The 13,631-nt window shown below is 42.4% G+C and overlaps 1 protein-coding gene across 2 annotated transcripts; it reads left to right on the top strand.

Moving 5' to 3' along the window:
• Positions 1–1,981: 1,981 nt before the first annotated feature.
• LOC100501094 (protein kinase domain superfamily protein) lies at positions 1,982–13,362 on the top strand. Of its 2 annotated transcripts, none has more exons than NM_001195915.1 (13): positions 1,982–2,781; positions 4,947–5,388; positions 8,892–9,507; positions 10,298–10,338; positions 10,431–10,499; positions 10,860–10,960; positions 11,276–11,354; positions 11,539–11,637; positions 11,717–11,785; positions 11,903–11,952; positions 12,039–12,120; positions 12,502–12,596; positions 12,759–13,335. In NM_001195915.1, the coding sequence occupies exons 1-13, from the start codon at positions 2,375–2,377 to the stop codon at positions 12,865–12,867; spliced, it is 2,259 nt and encodes a 752-aa protein (NP_001182844.1). In that variant the 5' UTR covers positions 1,982–2,374; the 3' UTR covers positions 12,868–13,335. The 2 variants fall into 2 exon arrangements, with proteins under 2 accessions (NP_001182844.1, XP_008646798.1); XM_008648576.3 differs by lacking the exon at positions 1,982–2,781 and adding an exon at positions 2,831–4,709 and having other exon boundaries at positions 12,759–13,362.
• The last annotated feature ends 269 nt before the right edge of the window (positions 13,363–13,631 follow it).

Below are 13,631 nucleotides of genomic sequence, written 5' to 3' on the forward strand. Positions count from 1 at the left end.
CGCCAGCCTCCCTCCGGCTTTCTCCCCCCTTCGCGCTCCGTCTCGCGCCGACCCATCTGGGCTGGGGCACGCGGCGACAATTTACTCGTCGGTCCATGGACCCCCCGAGGTCGAAACGCCGACAATTTTACAGCTTCACAATGAAACAACTTCAACAGATTGGTAAGGCGAGATTCAAGAGTGTTTGGCATGTACATAGACTACTCTAGCTTCCATAATACAATTAATTTGTGTGATTTTTCTTAATTACCCTTGATGATTAGTAGGTGGAGAAAGATACCTAAATCGGTAGGTCATGTAACCAATGACATGGTGGGCAATTTTTGTGCAATTATCATGAGGATGTATGAAAACAGTGTTTTCGAAGCACCCTTTGAGGAGCTTCAAAAGTTTCATGAAATTGACCTCTAGTTTCAGTTTTTTGAAACTAGAGCTCGTGGAGCTGTACCTGTTTGGATAGAAGCTGAAATAGATTTGAAAATTTTGAAGTAAAGCTCTCCCAGCCTAAAGCCAGCTGTTTAAACTATTGTAACTGTAATCATAGAAAAAACACTATATAAATAAAAACCAAACCAAGGGGCTCAAATAGAAACCTCGCAGAAAGCCTGCTTGTCGAAAGGTACACAGTTACTAGCTATGTAGTATTTTTATCGTTCTCTTTTCATTTTTTCATGTTCCTTTTCACTCCATACTTTATGAAGCAGTGTAATCTGACCGACTATTATGTTAGCTCACGGATGGAGCTACCTAGACCAGGCAAGGCTTCCAGACCACAACTGGCTTTAAATTTCACTCTTTTTTATTTTAACTATTTAAAACTAGAGCAAATAAAGTTATACGAGGCATGTCTGAGCTGCGGCTCGAATAATTCGAGTGTTGATTCACCCTTAGGGCCTGTTTGTTTTATACTTAATTCATGTGGATTAAAGTAAATTGAGTGAGATTAAATTCTAAACAAGTCAAAATCCTCCTAATTTCAATTATATCTAATCCATGTGAGGTGGAAATAATTGAACAAGACCTTATTTAAATACATGTCTAGAGTCCAAAAAAGGTGGCTAACCAGAAATTTAGCACATCTTCTTTTTCTTCTACATCATGCTTAGGATCATACTCTAACGGACTCTAAATTTTATACTATAAAATTTAAGAATTAAATCATATTAGGATCATACTCTCTTTCTATTTATTTTTAAAGTTAGCTTAATTAAAGGCTCAAACGAATGCATATGGACATGACTAGATGTTTTGGTCAAAAGTATGCACTTCTAAAGTATAAAATTTATTTAAATCAAGTAGACACCTAAAAATAGAACTACCAGACTCTAGTTGTATCTTTTTACGTTCTCTTCGTTTGAAGTATAATAATTATATCTTTATATACATATTTACCATTTTTATCCAAAATTTATATTTTGAGACGGGAAAAAGAAAAAAAAGGTCACACTAATAACAGACACATGTGAAAAAAGCTGACCAAAATTGTGGCATGCAAGCATGCCGTTCCGGGACAGTTGAGTGGTATAGGCACCCACAAAAGGACCCTACACACCACACGCAACAAAAGCAAATCATATAAATGAGCACCAAAACAGAACTGGCAAGCATAATATAGTATAGATCTAGACAGTTAAAAGCCAAGAAATAATCCCGAGCCTATCCGAAAATTGCAGTGATAGCAGCAACCAATTTCCCAGTTGCCAACATTTTTTCTCGTCAAGGATGACAACACAGGTTGGCACTGGCAGCAAGTTAGATGGATAGGGACAGGGACAGGCGCTGTGTGGATCAACACAACACCCAAGAAAATATACAAAAGAAATTGAAAATTGCCGAAACAGAAAAAATGGGCATAAAATACTTTTTGAGAAGGCTACAAAATATCAAACAAAAACTAAGACCAGATGCATAAAATGCCACCAGGAGACCAGCAAGCAGCCCCGGCAGTTTTTTATTGCCATTATTATTACTACTATTGTATTTTATTCAATCTCCATCTGGATGCGTGTGTGTGACCGGTGAGCGAGACAGATTCCACAGCAATTTGCTCCTCTTCCACGCACAGGCAAGACTGCTCCCCAGAAAAGATTGTAGTTTTCATCGATTTAGCCGGTTTCTGCCCGGGGGGATCGCTGCTGGAGATCTCAGAGAACCGGGAGGCTCCGAGCTTTTGCTCCGTTTGCGTCGAATCTGCCTCGGGAGCGGAGAAAGGAGCGGCCTTCCGAGCTCGTAGGGGCCGTCCCTGAGAAGGCGAGAGGGGACGCGGCGGCGGCGGAGTCAGCTCTAGGGCGCTCGTGGAAGTCGGTGATGCCGGTGGTTTGAGGACGAGGCGGCCTCGGTGGTTTTGAGGAAGCCAGCCTCTGCCGCGGCAAGGATGGACTCCAGCGGGGAGGAACTCCTGAAGAAGATCCGGGAACTGGAGGTTGGGCAGGCGCAGCTCAAGCAGGAGATGTCTAAGCTAATACCCGGCGCTGGGGAGCGTCGGCGCTCGCAATCCGTCTCGCCGCGGCGCGGCGTGCCGGTGCCGCCGCCACCGCCGGCCAAGGCGAAGGCGGGGGCGCCAGGTAGGCGGCTGTCCGGGGGGTTTGAGGGCGGGCAGCGCGCGTGGGCCCGTGGGTCGGCGTCTTTCCCGCACTCATCACCGCTGCAGCGGGAGGGCCGCGCAGGCGCTGGAGACGCTAGCACCAGCGCTAGGCTGCCGGAGAGGCAGTACTCCAGGGTGCTTCAGTCAATGGGGCAGTCCGTCCACATTCTTGACCTCGACGGGAGGATCATATACTGGTTAGATTTCTGGTGCTTCACTGTGTTTTTTTTTATTTGCTTGCCTGCAGAGCTTGACAAATATTCGAAGGAATGCAGTAGTGGTCTTGCTGGTTTGATATGTTGATTATATTCTAGTGCCTGCAATGGAGTAAGTCTTGTGTAATTGAAGCTCTTGCAATAGCAATCCTTGACCCTTGAGCAATTCTTTTGTGTCATTTTGATCTATCAATAACATGTGATAGAGGTTGCAGTGGCGTAGTGCAAATGACAATCTGTTGCACTGTCGGCATCCTATAGAACCCTAGCTACGTAAGGATGTGTCATTACTTTTTTTTTCTCGCAGGAGAACTACGCATCATTATATTGAAAGAGAGAAAGGTCCGAAATGGACCAAAGTACAATGCCATAACAGGCAAAAAATAAAAAAGGAAAAACAGTACAACCTCATGCACTAGGAATAGCCCTGACCCTAGCAAATGCAGCCAGAAGTCCGAGACTCTCGAGCTGCTTCGCACCAGCCATACACCAGCACTCCACCTCATTCAAGAAAAGCCTCTGAATGGTGCTCAATGAAGGGTTGACACCATCAAATACCGCCTTATTGCGATGCAGCCATAAACACCAGGCCCCTAGGATAATGAGACTATGAATACCTTTTCTGATTTGCTTGGGGACTCTCCTTTGCACCTTGTCCCACCAATCCACAAAAGAGCCCGCCTCTCTAGTAGGCGTAAGATGTCCCAACCTCAAAGCTGAAAATATAACATGCCAAAATTGTCTAGCAAAACTGCAAGAGCACAAGAGGTGCAAGATAGTTTCCTGCTCTTGATCACATAATGGATAAACCACCGGGTGCGGTAGTCCTTTCCTCTGAAGTCTATCCGCAGTCCAACATTTATTCCTTATTACCAGCCAAACAAAAAATTTGCATTTGGGGGGTGCCCACGACTTCCACACCCATTTCCATGGCTGGAAAGAAATAGCTCCCATAAACAACGCCGAATAACAAGATTTTGAGGACAATACTCCAGAGCTCGAGTGCACCCACACATGTCTGTCCTCCTCCTGATTAAGCACCACTCCACTTAAAGCATCCCACAGCTGCAAATATTGCTGTAGACCAATCAAAGATAAATGATTCACGATATCGCAAACCCATTGCCAATTATGCAACGCCTGAGCAACAGTTCTCGAATTAAATGGCCTGCTACTCACCATACTTACAACTTCAGGGCCAAAATCATGTATCCTCTGCCCATTCAACCATCTGTCCGACCAGAAAAAAGTATTGGTCTCATTCCCAACAACAGAGACCACCGAAGATTTAAAAAATTGTCTAACTTGCTGCTGCACGGGGATACTCAAACCAAGCCAACACATTTCAGATCGTCCTCAATGGGTTTAACAAAAAGGACCACATCATCAGCATAGATAGAAAGCCTGTTACGGACTCTTGCCCCTTCCAAACTATGCAGCAATCCCCTACATTCAGCAGCCCTAAAAAGACTGCTAAGCACGTCCATGATCAGCACAAACAGCATAGGGGAGAGAGGGTCTCCCTGATGAAGACCTCTCCGATGCTTTATATGGATTCCAGGAAACCCATTCAATAACACTTGCGTAGAAGATGAAGCCAACAGATGTGTCATTACTTATTATCTGTGCGAAGTCATAGTAATGAAATGCTGGATGGGATGCCTAGACTTTACCTGGTTCTGGTGACGAGCTTGTACCTTGAAGTTCTACTACATTATTTATCATATTGGCATAACTATAATACCATGTTAAGGCACAAAATGCACCAGTCTATTTGCCATTTTAGCTGGTTCTGGTGACGAGCTTGTACTCTGTAGTTGTTGCTTGCTTGAGGGCCAACATTGATGAGTCACAAGATGCACCAGGAGCTCCCTACAAGATCAAAATTCGTTTTGAGTTGCATTTCTTATGTAAGTTTTGACAGAATATGCACTTTGTGTCATGACAGTCTATTTGTCATTTTTTAAATCTTAAAATGCTGCTGCTTTGCCCTTTAATCGGATAAACATCTTGGTTTGACAAGTATGTATGCTTCTTAATTTTGCTACATAAGCACAATAGGTTCTTCACAAGTGTTCTTGATCCCATTTTGTTCTTGTTTGTGCTTCCTGTTTCACCATATATTTTTTCATTTACTTATTATGTAGGAATCAGTCTGCGGAGAATCTGTTTGGCTATCCTGCATCAGAAGCCCTTGGTCAGGATGCCCTCATGCTTCTGGTTGATTCCCATGACCACAATGCGGTAAATAACATCTTCCAACGTATTTCTATGGGTGAAAGTTGGACTGGGAAGTTTCCAGTTAAGAACAAGCAAGGACATAGATTTTCAGCTGTTGCCACCAATACACCTTTCTATGATGAAGATGGCAGTTTGATGGGTTTCATTTGTGTTTCAAGTGATTCCCGCCAATTGGAGCAGATATTTTGTAAGCCTCCGACCTCTGCAAGGTCCCAGTCAGAATCATCTATGACATCTTGTGATGGGAGTTGCAGCAACACTAGTCACAGAATCAATTCGTTGAATAGAAGTTCTTTTGATTCTAATCTACCCCTGCAAAGCACTTTAGCATCCAAGATAACGAATTTGGTAAGTTGTTTTTTCATTATATAAAACAAAAGTTGTAGATGTACCACTACTTCATTTCCCAAATACATAGCATTCTACCTTATTCAAATATTGTTCTTATAATCATGCTAAAGTGCTAGTTGTGCCGTGTCGTGATCTGGACGCGGTGTCAAGTGAGCAAGGATCAGGTCGTCGCTTCCTAAGTGGCGCGCTACATCGGCGTCTGGATGTAGTGACAAATGTGCAAGGGTCTTAACATCTGTCTCAACGGGTGCGTGGGGTAAGGAAGCTAGTTGAGCTGACTAGGATTCATGTAGGTATTAGGAAAGTAGGATCTCTTACAGATAAGCTAAGAGAGTTAGTCGATGCAGTGAGCGGGAGGCGTGTTAATATCCTATGTGTCCAGGAGACAAAATGGAAGGGGCAAAAAGCGAAGGAGGTGGAGAACACTCAGGAACAATGGCAAACAAAAATGGAGTAGGTATCCTGATTGATTAGAGCCTCAAGGATGGAGTGGTGAATGTCAAAAGGCAGGGAGATAGGATTATCCTAGTCAAACTAGTTTTGTGGGATGTAGTCTTGAACATTATAAGTGCATATGCCCCTCAGGTTGGTCTCAGTGAGAGCGAGAAGAGAAAGTTCTGGGAAGACTTAGATGGCTTGGTTAGAGCAGTACCCACCAATGGGAAACTTTTCATAGGAGGAGATCTCAATGATCATGTAGGTTCAACAAATGCAGGTTATGAGCTGGCTTATGGAGGTTTCGGGTATGGTAGTAGGAATCAAGGAGAGGATATTTTGGACTTTGCTGTAGCCTTCAACCTAGTGATAGCCAACACTTTCTTCAGAAAGAGAGATTCTCATGTGGTGACTTTTAGCAGTGGCCATCGTTCAAGCTAGATCGATTTCGTTCTCACAAGAAGAGAAGATAAACAAGCATGTTTGGATTGTAAGGTGATACCTAGAGAGAGTGTTGTGCCCCAACATAATCTTGTGGTGGCTTACTTCCGTTTTCGGATCCGTACCCATATGGATAAACAAGCCAAATTTGCGAGGACGAAGTGGTGGAAACTCAAAGGGTAGACATTCGAAGTTTTTAAGGAAAGAGTTTCTGTGGAGGACACTTGGCCTGAAGAAGAAGATGCAAACAACATGTGGGTGAAGATGACAACTTGTATTAGGAAGGTGGTGTCAGAGGTGTTTGGACTTTGGAGTGACCAAAGGGAGCAGAGGTGAACCTAAAGATACTTGGTGGTGGACCGATGACGTTTAAAAGGCAATAAAGGAGAAGAAAGAATGTTACATGAGCTTGTTCCATGACAGGAGCACAATCAACATAGAGAGGTATAAGGTGGCAAAGAAGACTGCAAAGCGAGCTGTGAGTGAGGCAAAGGGCCGAGCCTATGATGATCTTTACCGAAGACAAGTACAAAGGAAGGGAAGAAGGATGTCCATAAGATGGCTAGGATTCGGGAAAGGAAGACGATGGACCTCAACCGAGTTAAATGCATTAAGGATGAGATGGATCAACTCTTAGTGAAAGGACAAGAAATCAAACAGAGGTGGCAGAGGTATTTTGACAATCTTTTCAATGGTGAGAATGGGACTATGGACACCCAGTTGAATGACTCCTTTGATGATCTAAATAGATGCTTTGTACGCAGGATCCAAGAGTCAGAGGTCAAAAAAGCTTTAAAGAGGATGAAAGGGGGCAAGGCAATGAGATCGGATGATCCCAATAGAGGTGTGGAAATGCCTTAAGGATATTGCTATAGTTTGGCTAACCAAGTTGTTCAACTATATTTAGATCAAACAAGATGCCCGTGGAGGAGTACATTAGTACCAATCTTCATGAACAAGGGAGATATTCAAAGTTGTACCAACTATCGAGGGATTAAATTCATGAGCCGCACTATGAAGCTATGCAAGAGAGTTATTGAGCATCGCTATGAACCAATTTGGATTCATGCCCGGAAGGTCAACCATGGAAGTAATTTTCTTAATAAGACAAGTCATGGAGCGGTATAAGGAGCAGAAGGATTTGCACATGGTTTTTATCGACTTGGAAAAGACCTATGATAAAATACCTAAGAATCTTATGTGGTGGGCATTGGACAAGCATAAAGTCCCAACAAAGTATGTTATGCTCATCAAGGACATGTATGACAAGGTTGTGACTAGCGTCTGAACAACTGATGGTGATACAAATGTTTTCTTGATTAACATAGGACTACATCAAGGTTCAGCTTTGAGCCCTTATCTATTTGCCTTAGTGATAGATGAGGTCACGAGAGATATACAAGTAGATATCCCTTATGTATGCTTTTTGCTGATGATGTTGTTCTAGTAGATGAAAGTCGGGAAGGAGTAAATAGAAAGCCGGAGTTATGGTGTCAGACCCTAGAGTCAAAAGGTTTCAGAATTAGCAGGACCAAAAGATGTGACTTTGGTACTACAATTAGTGATGATGGAGATGTAAGCTTGAGAGGCCAGGTAGTACCCAAGGACACCTTCCGTTATTTGGGATCGATGCTACAGAGAGATGATGATATTGATGATGATGTTAGCCATAGGATCAAAGCGGGGTGGATGAAATGACGTCAAGCGTCGGGAGTCCTATGTGATAAGAGAGTGCCACAGAAGCTGAAAGGCAAGTTCTACAAGACGACGATTAGGCATGCTATGTTATATGGGGCTGAGTGTTGGCCTACTAAGAGACGACATATCCAACAACTAAGTGTCGCAGAGATGCATATGTTGCGTTGGATATGTGTACACACAAGATTGGACCGAGTGAGAAATGATGACATACGCGATCGGCTAAGAGTAGCGCCAATTGAAGAAAAGCTCATTCAACACCGGATGAGATGGTTTGGACATGTCCACCGGAGACCCTCAGAGGCACTAGTGCACAGAAGCATCATAAGACGGGACAATAATGTGAAGGGAGGTAGAGGGCGGCTAAACTTGACATGGGATGAGGCAATCAAAAGGGACTTGAAGGAATGTAATATCCCAAAGGAGTTGTGTTTGGATAGAAGTGCTTGGAAAGAAGCTATTCATGTGCTCGAACCGTGATTAGGCCTATTCTCTTTTAGTTCTCTCAAAAGCTTTTCCCCCTCCTCTTTCTCTCTCTTTCTCTTTTTGGTGACTTCTTATTGGGTTTCAAGTTTCAACTCTAGCTTACCCAACTTGTTTGAGACTAAAATGCTATATTGATGTTGATGATAATCATGCTGTCTTGTGAATTGATATGGCTTTTTTTTCAATGGTCCATTCATAGTTCAAATAGCGTTTACCAGGCATGCTAGAATTTAATACCATCTCAAAACAACAACTCTAACTTATTGTGGGCTTTAAATGTGTGTGCATGGTCATTTCTAGATGTACCTTGATTCTTCTGCTAAATTCTAGAATGATATCTTTGGCATAACATGTGTAGTAATCAAATATGGTCTCTTTTTAGTATATATTCGTATTTGTTGCTGGCATATTCCTTTTTGATTTTTAGAATAATAACACAGGCTACCAAGGTCACAAATAAAGTTCGTTCTCGGGTCAGGACAGACGAGAATGACGATGGTGGCAGTGGTGAGAGCCATTGCTTGGATCGTGGTGCAAAGGAAGAGCCAACATCTAGCGGAACAAGCACACCAAGAGGGGATGCACCACATGGTCCCTTTGCTACAGAAGAGAACTCACCTGGGAAATCAACGAACCCAAACAGCGACGAATCAGAAGGAAAAGTAGGTCTGCACAAGATTTTGGGTTCTAAGGCAGAGGCACTATTGAACAAGAAAGGGATATCATGGCCTTGGAAAGGGCGCGAGAATGAGGGACCTGATGAAAGAAACCATGTGATATTGCCGTGGTTGCATGGTGGCCAAGAGAATGGTGTGAATCATCAGAAGGTTTCTGATTCTAGTATATCTCCAGACGCCCAAGGCGCTGAACACAACCAACCTAGCAAAAATGAGGCATCAGGTTCCTGGTCCTCTTTCAACAATAACAGCACAGGCAGTGCAAGCAGCACGGGAAGCACTAATAGCAGTGCTCTCTACAAAGTAGATCATGAAGCAGATTGTCTGGATTATGAGATCCTGTGGGAAGACCTTGTCATTGGAGAACAAATAGGTCAAGGTAATTGCTTCTCCTTTTGTGAATGGTTGCTTGATCATATGGAATTTTTTGTTCATGGTTTCATATTTGGTTTGCTTCAAATGGAAACAGCTTCATCTTTCTTTTGTGCCGTTTATTAATTGTTCTTCGGCAACATTTGGCTTGTGCTCTTGTCTGCATTCTGCATTTCAGAGTGGCTACTTTATCTCTAGATTTGTTTGCACATTCTCTATTTCTGAGGAGAAAAACTAGACATGCACCACAGTTGGAGATGTGAACCTGTTTTTGTGGAAAAGCTAGACATGCCCATATTCCCTAAACCATGTTGGCCCTACATTCTTTCTAAATTTATTTGAAGTGGAAACCATGTCCTCATGATGAAAACCTAGTGCTAAAACCTTTTTTTGGGGGGTGGAGGTGGGGGAGGAGGTGCTAAATAGCTTGAAATATCAGGCTTAAATTTCAAAAGTTGATGGTGCTACTAGTTTGTATGTTCATCATGTTCAAAGCACTAATGCTCTGAACCTCTGGAGAACTTAGATCACCAGTGTGCTCTTGAAACTTCCATACATTTAGTCTTCAACGTTTCTTTTTAATAAGCCATGGATTTAACTTTGCCAAATAAGTCTTAGCGTGATCTTTCTTATGGTGATACAATAGGAATAGTCTTCACTTGAGGTTCATATTAAAAAAGAGTCTTATGTACAAGCTTGACAGACATCCAACTAAACCACACTGCGGTGTACGTGTATTGCTTTCTATTATATTTAATGTGTTCTAATCGTTCTCTGTTTAACTTCTACATGTCCAGGCTCTTGTGGGACAGTATATCATGCTTTGTGGTATGGTTCGGTATGTTATGTTTCTTGACTGTTGCATTTAATTACTAATCTTTGTTTACTTTTGGTTTTAGCTTCATCATCTTATGTTACATGTTCTGGCAGGATGTGGCTGTTAAAGTTTTCTCCAAGCAAGAATATTCAGAAGAAGTGATACTGACCTTTCGACAAGAGGTAGATATCCATCCCCAGCTACAACTTCTGTACAGCTTCTAACAGGTGGATATGCAGGCATGCAGCTCATCCTAGAACTGCAGAGGAATTATTAGGTTATGGACCAAAATAAAGAGACTTCAAACAAATGAATACAAATTGTGTTTCAATTTCAGGTTTCCTGCCTAACCTACCAACCTTGCCACCAAATATATTGATGTAGATAGACAAAAAAAACATGCTCACAGATCTTCATATATGTTTTCTTTAGAGTTTATTCTGGAAAGTGGTAGTGAAGCCTATGCTAACTTCAGATTTTGTGACTTTCATACCAAAGGTGGCACACTTAAGTTATAACACGGATATCATTTATATGTGAAGGTATCCCTTATGAAGAAATTGCGCCATCCTAACATACTGCTCTTCATGGGTGCGGTTATGTCTCCACAACGCCTTTGTATTGTATCAGAGTTTCTCCCCCGGTATGTTTGCAAGTGTTTCTTATTCTGTGGCATTTTCTCACTGTTGCACATCTACATGAGTTTAGCCGAGAAGTTTGTTTGCATCTGGTTGATGGTCGACTACAACAACAATTGTTGCATAAGGAAAGGAAATTTAAATTCAGAAATCCTAGGCTTGGTTAAGTTGAGAAGTCATTTTGCATTCATTTTTCTGTTGGAAGTGGTGTATCCTGTAAAAGTTGGATTGGTTTGGTTGCATGTTCAAACTACTGTCAAGCACCCAAACACCTTTTTTTTGTTCATTTTCCTATTTTCATCCTGTCTTTTCAAATGCAGTGGAAGCTTGTTTCGCTTACTTCAAAGGAGCGCTACCAAGTTGGATGTGAGACGGCGTGTCCACATGGCTTTAGATATTGTAAGTGCATTTTTTTGGTTGGTAATATGACTCCACTATTCACATGATTCAGTTAAAAGTTTGGGGCCAGCTAGTTCGTGTTTCATATTTGAGCAAAAACTGCCAACTCTGTAGCAATTTATTTCATTGTTTCTGTATGTATGCTGCACTGCAACCCCTTGGTCATTGTTTTGTATTTATGCAGGTAAGGGGCATGAATTATCTTCACCATTCCAGCCCGCCTATCATTCATCGAGATTTAAAATCATCTAACCTTTTGGTCGACAAGAACTGGATTGTGAAGGTAACATTGCGGTTTATTTGTCTTCCAAATATGTTGTATTTCCCTGCTTGCCTGGTCTCATTTCTTCTGACTCAACCAGGTGGCAGACTTTGGTCTTTCACGTCTCAAGCGTGAAACTTTCTTGACAACAAAAACAGGAAAAGGAACAGTAAGTTGGGTTCAAGCAAACTTAATTCGAGTACTTGATGTATCGAATGTGATTGATATAAAACTTTGACCTGTGTTATTTTTGGTTTAACTTATTTGATGTGGTTTTCCTACCCAGCCCCAATGGATGGCGCCCGAGGTGTTGCGCAATGAACCTTCCGATGAGAAGTAAGCTGTGGACAATTTTAATCGAAGGAAGATCCTCTTATCACCTCTGTATATTAACTAATATTTTCTTTATGGTGCGAATGCAGGTCTGATGTGTACAGTTACGGGGTTATCCTGTGGGAACTTGTTACTCAGAAGATACCCTGGGAAAATCTGAACTCAATGCAGGTACATCCCTGTTGTATGTTTTGTGTTAGTTATTAACCTTTGAACTTGACCATATACGTTTGCTTACAACTTGTGACCATGATACTGTGAGCTTAACCGCGAGTTCTGCACAAAGATAAAATAATTAGGAGTGATAACAAAGTAATGAAATTTGAAGCAAGCAATGATAATGGAGTTACTTCTCATTCTGGGTTGTTTACTGACACGATGGACTAGTTGACTGCTTCAAGTTTTTCCTTTTAGATTGTGATTACTGCTAGTATAAGTGGCTACATGGAAATGATAGCTACTCAAATTGCTAGGTTCTGCGGAGCACACTTTTACCCAGTAATTCTTTTCAAGATAATCCTTATCTTCCTAGTTTTGACAATTTCTATGTAGGTCATTGGTGCAGTGGGTTTTATGAACCAAAGGTTGGATATCCCAAGTGAAGTAGATCCTCAGTGGAAATCAATTATCCTGAGCTGCTGGGAAAGGTACTTACTGCTTAATGCTTATCCCTTCTGTCTGTACTGCTTTTAGGGAAGGGTAAATTTTCAGGCTAAGCGCTAATGATCTTGAACTGTCTGTCCCTGTAGAAGAAAGCTATTGTACTGTGCTTAACTATTCCTGTTAACGATTTCCCTTGCTGTGAGCAGCGACCCGCAGCAACGGCCGTCGTTCCAGGAGCTTCTTGAGAGGCTCCGGGAGCTGCAGAGGCACTACGCCATCCAGCACCGGAACACAAAGAACAGCATCGAGGAGTAAAGAACACAATGCGACCTCTCAGAGCGGCTTGCTTCGAAGCATTTTGCGAGCGAACGAACGAAGAACCCCAGGTCTCTAGAAGGGCCTGGACCCTCCTGTACTGTATGGTTTTGCTTCTGCGGAACAGCCAAGGCTGGAAGAAGTTTGTTGTACAGACGGGGGTACGTTCTTCTTTGTTTGACAGGGCAATTGTGACTGTAATCTCTGGGTCCTGACACCCAAGGGTAGGGTAGAGACTATAGAGTGAGTAGTGACTGAGCTCCGGATTGCTGGCGCATTTGGGTTCTTCTGATTCGTGGCAATGCAAATGCGTGGTTAACAATAACATCCAATCCGGGGCTTGTGTTTCTGGAAAAGGGCATGATGATGTGTAGATTGTTTGCTCTGACAAGAGTGGTGCGTACATGTGATCGGTTGTGATCATGCGTGATTGTGAGTTTAATCGATGTAGTAAAATCTTAATATTCTAAAATGCCTGCGTTTCCTTGAAAAATAGTAAGGCCACGGCAACAGATAAATCTCCATTATCGGATTCGGACCGGGACAAAAAACAAAAGAAGCAACAGGTAAATCTCCATCGTCGAATTTGGAGCAAGACAAAAAAAAAGGAACATTCGACCATCCTCTAGAGTCTTCAAGTGAGGTTAAGCCGTCAGCCGATCTATTCTCATCCTCCCCTTTTCTTATAAACAAAAAACGAAAAAAAAGACTCTAGAACTCTTGCAGCTGGTTGTCGATGTTCCCCACAGAGCTACAGATCTCCA

The sequence above is a fragment of the Zea mays genome, chromosome 1 (assembly GCF_902167145.1).
Source record: "Zea mays cultivar B73 chromosome 1, Zm-B73-REFERENCE-NAM-5.0, whole genome shotgun sequence".
NCBI classification, from domain to species: Eukaryota; Viridiplantae; Streptophyta; class Magnoliopsida; order Poales; family Poaceae; genus Zea; species Zea mays.

Excerpts from the sequence above, each read along its gene's own strand:
- LOC100501094 (NM_001195915.1), top strand. The coding sequence starts at position 2,375 with ATGGACTCCAGCGGGGAGGAACTCCTGAAGAAGATCCGGGAACTGGAG. Across the intron at positions 10,500-10,859 it reads TACTGACCTTTCGACAAGAG|GTATCCCTTATGAAGAAATT; the intron begins GTAGATATCCAT and ends TTATATGTGAAG. Across the intron at positions 11,786-11,902 it reads CAAAAACAGGAAAAGGAACA|CCCCAATGGATGGCGCCCGA; the intron begins GTAAGTTGGGTT and ends TTTCCTACCCAG.